Raw genomic sequence first — 15,562 nt, 5'->3', positions numbered from 1 at the left:
TAAGGTCAAGATTTAAAGGAGCTGTGTCCGTCAATGAAAGAGAAAATAGGATTTTTGTACTCGCCGTAAAATCCTTTTCTCTGAAGTTCATTGATGGGGACAGCACCCACCCCTCCGATTTATGTTTGTACTGCTTTTTGACAAACTGAGCTACAGGAAGCAGAGTGAGGGGGTTATAGCCAGTGGGACCAAGATTTAAAGGAGCTGTGTCCGTCAATGAACTTCAGAGAAAAGGATTTTATGGTGAGTACAAAAATCCTATTTTTTCTGAGGGCGCTTTTAACCCTCGTTAGCAGCCGAAAAGGGGGTTAAAAGCTTTGGAAGCGATGCGCATTGATTTCAATGGGCAGGGGCACTTAAGGAGCGGTGTATACCGGTCCTAAATGGGGGGTGGGCATGGACCCAGCGGTGACAGCGCCTGCGTGTGAACTCATCATGCACCATGACTAATGGGTGCACATCGGGCACTGAATAAAAGCTCTGCCCTGCCAGCCACCATATCGCAGGAACTGCCCAGAATAGTTGGTTTACTGGAGGCAGGTGCAAGAGTCAGACAGACTCAGTGTCCATTTCATGCTGGGGAGAGGGCCAGCCTGATGTGCTCTTTGGCCCCTTTCACACTGAGGTGCTTTGCAGGCGCTGAAGTGCTAAAAAATAGCGCCTGCAAAGCGCACTGGAAGAGCCACTCGGTGCACTCCAATGTGAAAGTCCTGAGGCTTCAGCGGCACTTTGCTGCGTTTCTAACCCTGCTAATACTATGCTAAATATAGTGCCGCTTTACCGCCAGTGCGCTGAGCGCCCAGTGTGAAAGTAGCTTTTGGCCAGCCTGATGATGATGCTTTCTTTGGCTTTGCAGTGCAGTCTCTGTGTGTGGGGCAATGTGGAGCAGTTTCTGAAGCATGAAGGGGTTAAAGTGTTAAGTCTTGTGTTTTTTTTAAAATAACCTGTTATACTTACCGCCTCTGTGCAGTTGGTTTTGCATAGAGCAGCCTGAATTCCCCTTCGGTCCCTCTTTGCTGCACCTGGTCCCTCCCTCCTTCCTATTGCGTGCCCCACAGTCAGCAGCTTACTATGTAGGCACTGGAGCTGAGTCACAGCTCCTTCTGTGGATTCAGACATGAAGCCCTGGCCTCACCCCCTTTCTCCCCTGATTGGCTGACTGACTTTGACAGCCATGGGACCCAATGACACCACTGCTGTATCTCAGCCAATCAGGAGCAGTGTCCCCGATGGTTAAGACATTCGTGGACATCGCTGGAGAGAAATGGGGCTCAGGTAAGTATTTAGGGGGGTGCTGGGGTGGCTGCTACACAAGGTTTTTTTAACTTATGCATAGAATGCATTAAGATTTAAAAAAAAAAAAAAACCTGCCTTTACAACTCCTTTAATTGACTGGTCACTAATGCATTAGTGGCAGTACATGAACCCCTTCATACTGCATATTACTAATGGCATTGTTTATTATTATTATTATTTTAACAACCCCTGCTTACCTGGTGGTGTGTTTAACACATTTCAGATCCCACCCAGCAGATCCAGCCCTGTCCAGCTGAGGACCTCTTCTTTTCTGGCAGCTGCCATATTTTACTGTGATGTTAAATGAGGATTCCAGATTTAGCTGACACACCTTCCAATGATGCCCCTCCTGCTTTCCTGAATGAAGGGCTATGCCTCCTGGAATATGTTGCATACATATCCCAGTAGGTGCAGGGAGCACAGTGTCATTCACCTAAATTTTTGATGTGCTGTATAACAATCAGAGCGAGGTGCAAACATTTTCTTAAAGACGAAATTTAATTAACTTGGTGTACATTTAGAGGACTGGAGGAGGGGTACAGAAGAGGAATGAAGTTTTGTAGAGTAAAGATCGTTAATGTAGAATTCCAGCTTAAACCTAACTAGTAATTCAAATATTTAATTTTATTTCCATAAAAGGGTCCACCAAAATTTTGGGCACCAGGCCCACGATGCTCTTAATTCAGCACTAGGTACATATTAGTTCCTGGAATTGCTCACCATTTTTGTTACCCATTTCTCATTCTATCTTTTTGTAAGTGAGATCTCCAGAACTGGACAGGGTATTCTAAATTAGGCCAAACTAAAGCTCTGAATAGAGGTATCAGGGCCTCATGCTGGTGATCCCCTCTAGTGATGCATCCTAGAATTCTATTTGCTTTTCCCACTGCCAGATCACACAGTTTGCTAATTTTGCAGCCATCTTAAATTAGTATACCCAAATATTTTTCTTCTGTAGTGCTTGCTAACACTGTATCCCCAATGTTCCCTTTCAAGGGATACCTTTTCTCTAGGTGCATTATTTTACATTTAGAATCATTGAACTGCAGTTTCCACTGCTTTGACCAATCTTCCAACCATGCCAAATCATGTTCATTGTTGCATACAGTGCCTTGAAAAAGTATTCACACCCCTTGACATTTTCCACATTTTTCATGTTGCAAGCAAAAACGTAAATGTATTTTATGTGACGGACCAGCACAAAGTGACACATAATTGTGAAGTAGAAGGAAAATAAGTGGTTTTCAATTTTTTTTTTTTACCAATATAGAAGTTTAAAGCAGGGTTAGGTTATCAAAAAATATCCCAAGCTTTGAACATCTCACGGAGCACTGTTCAATTCATCAACCATCGGAAGAAGGTGCTCTGGTCAGATGAGACCAAAATTTAACTTTTGGGCCTAAAAGCAAAATGTTGTATGGAGAAAAACTAACACTGCACATCACCCTGAACACACCATCCCCACTGTGAAACGTGGTGGCGGCATTATGTTGTGGGGATGCTTTTCTTCAACAGGGACAAGGAAGCTGGTCAGAGTTGATGGGAAGATGGAAGATGGAGCCAAATACAGGGCAATCTTAGAAGAAAACCTGTTAGTCTGCAAAAGATTTGAGACTGAGGCGGAGGTTCACCTTCCAACAGGACAAAGACCCTAAACATACAGCCAGAGCTACAATGGAATGGTTTGGATCAAAGCATACGCATGTGTTAGAATGGCCCCCGTCAAAGTCCAGACCTAAATCCAATTGAGAATTTGTGACGAGACTTGAAAATTGCTGTTTAAAGTGGTTGTAAACCCTCCCCTACAACTTTGTCCCATGTGAATCAGCATAAAATACCCTAATAAACACTGCTTGTAGATATCTCCTTACTTGCTTAGTATTGTTGTAATCCTTTTTGTTCTTTAGAATGATGTCACTGAGCATGCCCAAATCTCCCCTGATTTACGGCACACTCTGTCTTATCCATCTGTTATCAAGACTTCCTACGGCACACAGCTCTGAACTCCCAGCAGGCTGCTAATCATCAGAGCTTCCTTCTACACACCATGTGACCTCACATACAGTGTAAACCAGGGAATGGGACAGCAGTACTGCAGTCTTATCAGCTGAAGCAGATAGGACTCATACAGGCAAACACTAGGTAATCAGCACAAGTAAATACTATGAAATAAACAAGTCAGCTATGAACAGGGAAGCAGGGTTGCCATAGAAACATTGGATTGAGAAGGAGGCTTGGTTAACAGTAAAGGAAGTGCAGAAATACACTCCACTGTGGACTCAGAAAACAATACTCAAGATGGCGCTGCCTAACCCCTGGAAACAAGTTTTTTAAAGTTTCTTTAAACTGTAAGTAATATGCGATTTGGGCTGGATTACAGTGGCTATAGTTTGATAATTATTATATTGGACTAAATGAAAAGAAGCATCAGAGTGGGAAAGTTTACTTCCTCTTTAACCATTACAATACAGGGCACTTTCGCCCCCTTCCTTCCCAGCCCAATTTTCAGCTTTCAACGCTTTCGCACTTTCAATGACGATTGCGCGGTCATGCTGCACTGTACCCAAATGACATTTTTATCATTTTGTTCGCACAAATAGAGCTTTATTTTGGTGGTATTTATTCACGACTCCGTTTTTTATTTTTTGCGATATAAGCGTATATACCATTTTAAAAGAAATCCAATAAAATCAAATTTTTTCATAAATTTAAGCCAAAATGTATTCTGCTACATGTTTTTGGTAAAAAAAAATTCCGTTAAGTGTATAATAATTGGTTTGTGTGATCACGGACATATGTAAGCAAATAATAATGTACATATGTGTGCAGGTGATCACATACATATGTGTGCAGATAATCATTGGAACATGTGATTTTAGTGGAACATATGTGGGGGACATGTGTTTTTTTATTTGGGGACGTGTGTTTTGGGGACATGTGTGGTGACCTGTGTTTACACTGTAGGTTTATACTAGACTAGTGATCAGTGAGTAAAAAGCTGTAAAAACAGCTCATACTCACTGATCACCAGCCGGCTGCAGCGATCTGCTCTCCTCTCCTCAGCGACGACTTCCGTGTGAGGAGAGGAGAGCCGATTGCCTAGCAACCGGCTGTTTGTTTACATCACATGACGGCCGTGATTGGACACGGCCATCATGTGATCAGGAGGGCCAATCACAGAGCCCTCCTGCCGATCCGAGATGCGCCGTGTCTGGGTGACACGAGAGCATCGGGATCGCGCCTATCCTCTCTCTCTCTCTCTCTCTCTCTCTCTCTCTCTCTCTCTCTCTCTCTCTCTCTCTCTCTCTCTTTCTCTTTCTCTTTCTCTTTCTCTTTCAGTCCTGCTAATCTTCCTACCCATACAATCCCATGGTGCAATCCTCATTCGTTTTTAAAGACTCTATCCATCCAATCTGACAGAGCTTAAGCTATTTTGCAAAGAACAATGGGCAACAATTTCACTCTCCTAGATGTGCAAAGCCGGTAGAGACATACTCAAAAAGACTTGTAATTGCAGCGAAAGGTGGTTCTACAAAGTATTAACTCAGAGGGGCTAAATGCAAAATACAAAAAAAAAAGGAAACCATTTATCATTTTCCTTCCACTTCATAATCATGTGCCACTTTGTGTTGGTCTATCCCAATAAAACTACATTTATGTTTTTGGTTGTAACATGAGAAAATTTGGAAAATGTCAAGGGGCATGAATACTTTTTCAAGGCACTGTATGCTGGGGGCTCAGGCTGTTCTCAGATGATCAGACTAGTCTGACACACCCCTACTGCACAGCCATGCACTGGCAAGGTCTTATGCAGCTGGAATCTGAGGGAATGTGATCACTTGTAAAAAAAAAAAAAAGGGGGGGGGGGTGTGGGTATTTTTTATATATCTATACAAAACATGTTTTGCCTTTCATTTCCATTTTAAACTAAATGGGTTGTTTTGCACAGTGAGGGTTTACATATACTTAAAATCTATTTCTGGTTACAGTTCAAGTTTGCTATTGTAATGATGGGCCGACATCAGTACATAAACGAAGAGGATTATGAAGTGAACTTGAAAGATTTTGAGCCCCAGCCTGGTGAGTAGTGACCTTCAGATTGGAGATTTTCTTGATTAGTTTACTTAGATTTTCATTTTAAAGTACAGCCATCTTTTGAGGAATTTTTCCAGCCATAAAGCAATTTCTTTCCCTATATTTTTTATTTTCTGGACAATTGCTTATTAATATTCAGCCAGAAGGATATCCAGATAGTGGCTTCATTTTCTAATGGAATAATGATTTTTCACTTTGCAAATTGTTGTTCCTTCTAGTTCCATGAGGGACACGGAATTAAGACTTTTGGGTTATACTGCTTTCCTCAGAAGCATTTTAACAGTGCCAAACTAAAAAAACATTGACCAGTCTGGTATAACCCTGCCAACTCCCAGCATATATCAGTTGTTTCAAATGTTCAAGGAGAATGGATTTTTACCTGCTCTGTTGAAAAAAGCCAAACTGTTCTTGATTGCTATTTTTGTTTTTCTTTATCACGATTCTTCTACAAGCTGCTGAGCTGGTCTCTATATGCATTTATCCAGATTAGCAACTTCTCAGTGCTAGCTTTGGAAGCGCAATTTTCAAATCCTCCCCCCCCCCCCCCCCTTACTGCAGAAAGGAGTTAATGCTGAAGGCTGATGTCATCTGCTGAGTGGAATGTCACTTGTGCATGCTTTGCGACGTCATTCCCCCCCATTCAGCAGAAAGGGCGCACCTTCCTGCAGGTTCTCCTGACTCCATGTGATAGATTTTCATTTGATTATTCCCTGCTTCCCCCACCTATAGTGACCTGCCTTCTGTGACCCCTATCTGGCCCATGGGTATTCAAGGTTTTCCGCTGTACCCTGAGCTACAGCAACACCTGCTTCGCAGTGCAGAATATCAGGTAACAGTTGGATTTTTAACATTCCCTCCATAACTCAGGTTCTGGTTCCGCCTGCAGTTCAACCCCTGAATAGTCTAACACACAATAGCTTGGAATTTTGTTTGGAGTCTGTCATCCTACCAGCACCCCCCCCCCCCCCCCCCCCCCCGCTTTTCCAGGAGTATTTCACCTCTGTTATGCCAGATTTCTTGGGTTTGCACGTTTGGTGGACTCTGACGACAGTGAGCTTCTGTGCCTACCCCCCGCAGAATCCTTATCTGATCTGCCTGTGGCACTGGGAATCTCCAGCTGTAGAAACTCTGATGTTGAGTCTCTTATGTCTTTGCACATAAGGAACGTTTCCATTTACACTCAGGTTAATGGTGACCATTGCAGCTGTTTTTGACTGCAGCTTCTACCAATTCTGTTCCTAAGCTCTTTTAGGGTCCCCAAGACTAAGACCTTTCTGTTGTACCTGTTTTTCGCATCATCTTTTACAGAGACTGAAACAACCCAGACTTTTTGCTAAACTTTAGCTGGTTGCGCTACCGATCAATCTGATCATTTAATTGTGAAATGACTGAAACTTAGGCTGCATTCACATCTGAGCGTTTTCCGTTGTTTTTTCCAGCTTTGTTTTTTCCAGCTTTGTTTTTTCCAGCTTTGTTTTTTCCAGCTTTGTTTTTTCCAGCTTTGTTTTTTCCAGCTTTGTTTTTTCCAGCTTTTTTTTTTCCAGCTTTTTTTTTTCCAGCTTTTTTTTTTCCAGCTTTTTTTTTTCCAGCTTTTTTTTTTCCAGCTTTTTTTTTCCAGCTTTTTTTTTTCCAGCTTTTTCGAAGGGTTTTTTAAGTGTATTACAAGCTTTTCTTTTTTTTTTTTTTTTTTTTTTTTGCCAATTTAAGCACTAGGAGGAGAGGAAGTTAGGAGTGGAGAGATGTTAGCGTTTTTACAGGCGTTTTTATGAGCATTTTTTCTGCTCAAGTCAGGCAGAAAAAATTCATCTCTTTTCTTCCACTCGGCCTTCTTCAGACCACCCCTGGTCAGTTTAGGCAGGGGGACACGCATGATCATCTTCTACAGCCTCACCATGCTAGATCAATAACGCCTTCACAAGCGCAGGAGCAATTCTTTCTTTTTCTACAGTGTCTATTGATGTCTATGGGGCCAAAAACACTTATAATCTGCCAAAAAAGAAGCTCATGTACTTTTTTGAGCTTCAGGCATTTTGCTTCAGGTGACAAAATGCTCAGGTGCCATGGGAAAGGAATGGGATTTTTCTTGTTGGGCATTTTGGAACTTTTACGAGCTGAAAACACTCAGTTGTAAATGCAGCCTTATGCTTGCAGCCTTTGTGTTTGTAAACACAAGGAGAACAAACTTAACTGCTGGGCTGCAGAACTGCATGTAAAAAGTGTCTTGATCTTCAGGGGACAGCATGTTTTCAGAGCTGCCCTGGAAACCCGAGTCAAGGAAGTCCCTTGCAGGTCATCAAGGATACTCTGACCTCTCTGGACATTAAGAATACACACTTGCATGTCCACAATGTTTAATCGTACATCACAATTCAGAGGAGTTAATACTCATGACTACTTGGGTTATGCAGCCATAAAAGCCAAGAATCACCCAGGCATATCCCCTCTGAGCAGCTAAGACTCAGTTTTGTGCTAGTGTTCTTTGGTAATGGGCATGCCTCCCCGTATCTGTCCGATCACATGGACTTTGTGCCCATCACTTCTAGTCTATTCTTTACACCCCCACTATTTGGACCTGCCACCAGCAGGTATAAAGGGATTGTACCTGAACCAAGCTTGCAAGTGTGGGGGCGACCTGTCATATCCAGCTGTTGGAGCTGGACAATGTGGGCAGCAATCTCTGGTGTACAGTATATCCAGTCACCACACTGGTCCTAACTGGTCAAAAATGGTGCTCTCCCCCCAGTGGACCATAAATAAATGAACCACACTAGAAGCAAACGTTGCACCCATGGCTACCCCAGTTCTCACCACCATACCAGTAATCTACTTTTAATTTTGGATTTGATTAAAAAAAAAAAAAAAAAAGTTTTTGTACATCTAGCTTATTAACACTGTCACGTAAATACTATTGCTAAGTTCTACTGCTTTCAAGTGTTCTTGAAAGTACAGAAATTCAGGATAGAGTCCACCTGGTCAGTGATTGCTTCACTTCATCCAGGGACTTCCAGGCATCAATGGATATCTAGCATGCTTTCCTCCACATCATGATTTTCTAGCCATGCACAGCAATTTGTAGTTGAAGATGGCCACTCTGATTGTGGCATTGCCTGGCAAGCCTGTCCACACCCGCAGATTGTTTAACAAATAGCTCCAGTGCTGGGGTTGTTGAGAACCCAGTGCATCTCCGCTGTGGCGTTCTATATCTGGATGACTTGCTTCTGAGGGAGATATCAGCCCAAAAACTGATGTCAAGTTTCCAGCAGGTGGTACAAGTCCTGGAGAGGTTTGTCTGGGTACCAATCCATAACCCTTTGTTTTGACACTTGATTGCTTAGGCCTAGTACTTTACGGCTTTGATATCAGATGGAGTACCTTTATTTAGGCCTGCATGAAGGTGCTGGGGAAGGCAGCAGCTACCTTCTTTAAGGCTTCCTAGGCTCAGATTCTTTCCAGAGCCATGCAGTTTAATATCCTGTCTGTATGGGACAGAAGTTAGAGGTCCTTTGATCTGCCAGTGTTTCTGACTCCCAAGACCAGGGAAGCTCTGGAGTGGTTGACATCCATGCAGATGCTAGATACCCGGAAGTCCTTTCATCCAATGAATAGGAAGGGCTTGATATCCAATGCCAGCCTGTCAGGCTGAGAGGTTGACAATCGGGAACCTGGATCTTCGGGCCATTCTGATCGGTCTACCTCTTAGGTCTGCCTTTCAGGGTGCTTTTGGACAATACTTTACTGTTGCTTAAGTCAATTATCAAGGAGAGACATAGTTGCACCACTCTGGAAGAAGCTGATTCGATCTTGCCCTAAGCAGAACTGCATTTTCTGGCCCTCTGTCATGTACATTCCCAGCATGGAAAATTGGCAGGCAGACTTTCCCAGCCATTAGCTAAATCCAGGAGGGTGTGCCCCTCAGCCAAGGTCTTTGCAGCGATATTTCTGCAGTGGTTGTAAAGGCACAAGGTTTTTTACCTTCATTAATTATATGTCTGAACGTAAAAAAACACCTCTGTGCAGCAGCCCCCCAATATTACCTTAGATCCCTCTTGATCCAGGAATTTCCACAAAGGCCTTGCCTCTCCAAGAGCCTGCACTCCTGATTGACTTTTGGCAGCAGCTGGAGCCATTGGTGGAGGGAGTGGGGCTGAGCAGCTGCTCTGTTTTTTGAATGGCCAGAGCCACAGCTCAGGAGTGTGCCTACTTCAGTGACTCCACTGCAAGCTGCTTGCTTTGGGGGCACCCAGCAGCAGGGAGGGAGCCAGGAGCCCTGACGTGGGACCTGAGTAGGAGGATCCAGGCTGCTCTGTGCAAAACCATTGCACAGAGCAGGTGAGTTAAAAATGTGTTTTTTTTTTTTTTTTTTTCTTTTTTTTTTTTTTTTTAAACAGGGCTTTAATATTGCTTTGGGAAACGCTGAATGTGGATTTCTTGGCACCCGATTTAACAAACTGGATAGCTTTGTATCCCAGACCATGGGTCCTCAAGATACACCAGTGACTACTTAAGATCAGTGTTCCCTGTTCTTTACCTGGGCAGGGGAGCGTTCCAGTTATTCTGTCTGCACCTACTTGACAAGAAAGGCCTAAATCACTTGGGCTTCAACAGTCATGCAATCAAGACCAAGTTTTAAATGAAAGGAGAGTGACTCTAATCCCTACCCTCCTTAAAGTGGTTGTAAACCCTTACAAACCACTTTGACCTACAGGTAAGCCTAGATTAAGGCTTACCTATACGGTTTAGGAGATATTTACCTGAAGACAGCCACCGCTGTCTACGGCACATGCGGCGTGCAGGCGCACTGGGTAAGCCGCAGATCGCGCCGATATGCCGCGAATGCCGGCTCCCGTGCGCATGCGCGGGAGTGACATCATTCGCCGGACATGATTCGCCGGAACAGCGAGACCCACCAAGGAGATGGTCGCTCAAAACTACAGGGGACATCGGTGACTTCGCTGGCTCCTGTGTCAGGTAAGTGACACATAATGGACTACTATGCGATGCATAGTAGTCCATTATGCTTTACCTTTGCAGGGAATCAGAGGAAGTAAACCCATTAGGGTTTACTTCCTCTTTAAGACTAGAAAGTCAACATTCAGTTAACTAAGTTTTGCCATTGTGCATAGGTGTTTTTTTTTATTTTATTTTTTTACCTGGTCATATAATTTCTGACATTTTGACTTGTCCTTCATTGTGGTGTGGAGATGTCTCTGGATTTTAAGTATTATCAAGGGACATATGTTGACCTTGGCCATTCTGTTTCAGAGGCCTATCACATCTTGCGGCTTGGTTAAAGCCTTTTGTGCAGGGAGTGTTCTGCTTGGGAGTTCTCCGTGGGACCTTAATTTGGTATTGGCTATTTTACATTCTTCTCCCTTTGAGCCTCTCTGAGAGATCCCCTTATTGTTCCTTATCTGTTTGCTGCTGCCTCAGTTTCTGGGCATTTGCTGTGCTTTCCTTCATGGGACCTTTCTTGATTCTTCTCCAGTATAAGGTAGTATTGAGGCCTCGGTCAGGACATTGTTAGCATCTTTTAATTCCTATCTTAAAGAGGTTTTACACTCTTTGGATTATCAAGTTTGAGCTCATCTTTGGCCTATATATTTTTTTTCTTTTTCAATAGTTCAATTCCATGTTTGCATTGCCTTGGGGTCCTTGTAAGGGTCAGGTTGCTTCTCAATCCTCTACTTCTTGGTGGATTCATCAGCTCTTTTCTTAGGCATATGGTATCTAGGACCAGGTTCCTTCTTTCCCAGTCGGGGCCCATGCCTACAGGAGTGTCAGTGCTTTCCTATGCTATTCACCATGAATCTTGTGTGTAAGGCTGCTGCCTAGTTTTCTCATCACAAGTTCACAAAGTTTTACCTGGTACCTGTTTATGCAGAACACAGGTTATGGTCTGAAGTTTTTGCAGGCAGCTTTCATAGAAGGATTCCCCATCTTCTGTTTCTGGGCATGCTGGCCGTTTTGCTGTGTTGCCCACCCCTCCTGTCAGTGCTTTGGGACATGTCAAATAGTAATGTATGTCAACTCCTCGGTGTCCTGTGATGTACAATTTTAGAAATTAGGATTCATTTTCGGATTACCCGCATAATCATTTTCTTGGGAGCGCTAGTTTTTACAGCACAGCAGTGGTTTTCATTGCTTTGCTGTGCTTCCAGCCCCTCAGTTTCCTGCCCTGCCATTCTGCTCGTCTTTTCCACATTGGGTACTCACTAAGGTCATTGCTCATCCTGCTACATGCCCAAGGTTTTCTCATTGCAGGATATATGAACAATCTCCTGCTAAGGGGAACAGTTAGTGTACATTCTGGCTGGCAATTTCAAATGTTAAGGCTTATTTGCATCCCAAACGTTCAGAAATCAGCACTGGAACCAGCTTATCTCTTAAAAACACCTAAGTTTCAACCTAGACACAGCTCAAGTCTTGCGTTCCTAGGAGAAACTGCCAGCTTTCCACTCCTAGGAGTTGCCCGAGATTCCTTTTTCTGCACGAGAGTTCAGGGATAGTACCTTTTTGAGGCATTCCCATTGGCTCAGTTCCACTAAAGACCCCTACAACTTCACATTCTGTCATCGCAGAACAAGTCAGTTCTCTGAACAGACTGATTTACCTGACCCCAAAAACCATACTGTCCCTGGACTTGGTGACGGCTAAGAAATCCAGTTTTAGCTTAAGCCTAGGCTAAGTCTCCCCCTACAATGTATTGGAATATCCTTGTGACAGATGCCAGGCTGCTGAGTTTCCGAACAGGAAACAAAGACAGGGCCTTCCTCACATCAGTGGCTGCATATGCCGGGGCTGCTGTTTGGAAACTGCAAAAGGGAGACCATTAGATATTTTACATTAAGGTTGGTTTGTAACCACTACCACTCATTACATTTTTAATCTTCCCCTGATTGGGGCACCCTGGACTTGTGCAGCTGGAGGATTTTTGGATCTTTTATTATTATTACTCCCTCTTTGGAGTCTCCTGTTCCCTACCTGTATGCCTCTCAAGATTTACACTACCAACCTCATCTCTATATAGACGATCCTCATTTAGCTATGAGGAATAAAAACGTCATAATCTCCTGATGAAGCATTTCATAGAACGCTTAACATGTAGAGCGCCTCCAAGCTGAACCACCTATGATGCACTGTTTTTGGCAAAGGACTTCTGTGATTCCATTGTATTTTATCCCTATATTCTATACTTTAACAAAATGGGAATGTATGAATAATTTGTCTAACTGTAATGTATGAGACAGTGTAATCGTCATGCTCTGAGATGCAATAATGGATGTTTTGTTGTTTTTAGAAATAAATATTGTTTGAATTTATATATTTAAAAAAAAAAAAATCTTATGTCTATGCCTAAAAAGTCCATCAATGTCAACAATAGTTGTTTCTCTTCATAGTAGCTTTATAGAATAGTTTAGCTCATTACCTTAAAGTAAGGTTAATATAACTTGGATTACAAATTCTTAGTTTTACTCAAATTAGTGGATGCAAAAATGAATGCACCCCACAGCAAAAACTACTACGTCTAGTATTTTGTATGACCTCCATTATTTGTAAGGTCCGCACCAAGTCTTCTAGGCATCGGATGAACAAGTTGGCGACTTATTGCAACATCTATCTTTTTTCCATTCTTCAAGAACGACTTCTCTTCAGAATATAGTACTTGGCCACTGATTCACAATCGCTCTGTTCTTCAGAAGTGCACCAATGGCCTTAGATGTGTGTTTTGAATCAGTTTTGTTGGTAAAGTGCATGATGACCAAGGGCGTGGAGTGATGGTAGCATCTTTTTTTTACAATATAGAGCAGTACATCTGTGAATTCCCATCAGTGAAATGCAGCTCTCCGACACCAGCAGCACTCATGCAGCCCCACAGAAGGACATGGCTACCACCACCATGTTTTACTGTAGGCACAATGCATTTTTCTTCTCCTCACCTTTGCGACGCTATACAGTTTTGAAGCCATCCGTTACAAAAACATTTATCTTGGTCTCATCACTCCAGAGTAGTCCCAGTAATCATCTCTTACAGCATGGGCCCTGGTATATTCTAGGCAGTTTTTTTTTTTTTTTTTTTTTTGCATGGGCTTTAGGAGAAGCTTCTTTCATGGACAACACCCATGCAGTGCCATTTCTCTGCAGTGTAAGCCGTACTGTGTCACGGGAAACCTTTACGCCAGTTTGTCTTTCTACTACTTTAGCTAACTGCAGTAAACATACATGGCTATTTTCTTCAACCCTTCTCATCAGAAGATGTTCACGTTGGGGTGTTAACTTTCATGGTAGTCTTCCTGGCCCCCAAAAATGCTTTGCTTCTGCTTTTGGTAGCAGAACGGTAACATTATTACTAATGTTTAATTACATTTTAAACCATAACTATGCCTGAAAATTTTATTTTAATTGTTTATTAGCAAAGCTGTTCAGTATGCACCAAATTGAGCATGTTATTTCAGGAAGAACCGTATACTTGAGTCTTTCTCCCTCATGGCAGCTAACCAAGACACCTTTAGATTGGCACTGTACCAGTGCAGTATGAGTAATCTATTGGCTTTAGATGTAATGCGATTCTAACATGGATTCCCCTCAAAATACTGAGTTGATGATTAAGCTGATTAAGATTCCTAAAAGTATAACAAATTGGAAATGCTTGGGGACTCGATTTGAGAAATGCCACATTACAACAGTCCACATTGCGTCCAGTACTGCTCAGTTGGATACATTTGTGTCCTTGGAACTGGCTGGCTGATGCTTATTAAAGAAATGAAATCTAAAAATATTGCCAATGCTCAAAGCAGAACTTCACCCAAAAAGGGAAACTTCCTCTTTTCCTTCTCCCCCCTCCTCTTCCATATTTGAAATGTGTCTTTTGGGGCATAGGTAGCTGATTGCGACTGATTCCTACTTCCATTCAGACCCCCTAGGCAATAGGAGATTGGATCGGAAGGGTTATATGCACAGTGGCTGACTGAGGAGAGCTTGCTGCTACAGCCAGTGAGATAAGTAAGACAAGTTCATCCTGTAGCAGAGTGTAGTATGTATATTTATGGTTCTATAGGTTTTTGGAGCGCTACATAGACCATACTTAAGGGGACATCGATCAATGAAACCTTGCAGATGAGTTTAGTTTTTGCCTGGAGAACCACTTTTAATCCTTTTCTGCTTTTGGAAGGAAATTTTTCCCTGGCTCACTAAATACAATGGTATACATTTTAAGTTATAGTGATGTATTTGTTACTGATGATTTGTGACTCACTGTAGATTATACTGATGAATGATTTATCTTCTACAGGTAACATGTCACATCCTCGACCTTGGTTAGGTCTTGACCACTTCAATAAAGCTCCAAAGAGAAGCCGCTACACATACCTTGAAAAAGCAATTAAAATCCATAACTGACCCGCCATAACTGAGTTTATCCAAGACAAGGGACAAAACAAGCGTGTGTGTGTGTGTGTGCACATTTCTAACAATGCTAGAACTTTGGTACACGTGCACTATATCGGAAGCCTACAGCAAGAGGATTTGCTGCTGATGTAATTTTATTTTGTTGAGGCTGTTCTGTTTGGCTTCTCTGTATCTATTGACTGCCCTTTTTGAAGAAAATGAAGGTGTTTTTATAAAGCTTGAATGCCAATGAGGTATTTTATGGTAACTGTAAAGCCAGAATTAAGTAGGATGTGGGAATGAATCAGTAAATCAAAGAAATTGGCACAATTTGTTCATAGAAGATATTGTATGAGGCATAAGATGGCTGGCTGTCTGCCAACCCCGTTATTCCTATTTCACCATCCTTGCAGCTAGTAACTCTTATGTTTACACTCACAACAAATTTCCTCCCTTTAAATGATATCCTTGTGCATTTGTAAATGCAGAAACACTCACTTTAATAAATAGCAATCTCTAATGCATTGTGTACATTGTTGCCACTTTTTTGGGGATGGGAATCGTCAATTGTCACCAAACAATATCTTCAAACTTGGCTTTCTGTTTTATCAAACAAGCGAATGTGTGAATTTGGTAGTAGAGGTACATGAGACAAGCAAGATGTACAGCACTGCTTGTTTGAAGTTTAGGAAGACTCTTGAAAGCTGGCAAAATCTGTGTATAACTGAGTGTGTATATATATATAGTTGTTGAAGCAGATTTAAAAAACAAAAAAAACACCATTGTC

At 42.4% G+C, this 15,562-nt stretch overlaps 1 protein-coding gene across 2 annotated transcripts in view; it reads left to right on the top strand.

Moving 5' to 3' along the window:
• Positions 1–15,297, top strand: part of USP7 (ubiquitin specific peptidase 7) — a gene marked incomplete in the record, with an annotated part of 508,930 nt that extends 493,633 nt beyond the window's left edge. For both annotated transcript variants that reach the window (XM_077448850.1, XM_077448849.1), the window contains 2 exon segments: positions 5,286–5,376; positions 14,681–15,297. In XM_077448850.1, the coding sequence (XP_077304976.1) occupies positions 5,286–5,376; positions 14,681–14,787 (198 nt within the window).
• Positions 15,298–15,562: the final 265 nt, after the last annotated feature.

Source organism: Lithobates pipiens, unplaced genomic scaffold (genome assembly GCF_037356315.1).
Source record: "Lithobates pipiens isolate NorthernLeopardFrog02 unplaced genomic scaffold, aLitPip1_a1.2 Scaffold_22, whole genome shotgun sequence".
Classification (NCBI taxonomy): Eukaryota; Metazoa; Chordata; class Amphibia; order Anura; family Ranidae; genus Lithobates; species Lithobates pipiens.
Note: the sequence above shows the minus strand (reverse complement) of the source record. Positions and strands in the feature narration are given on the sequence as shown.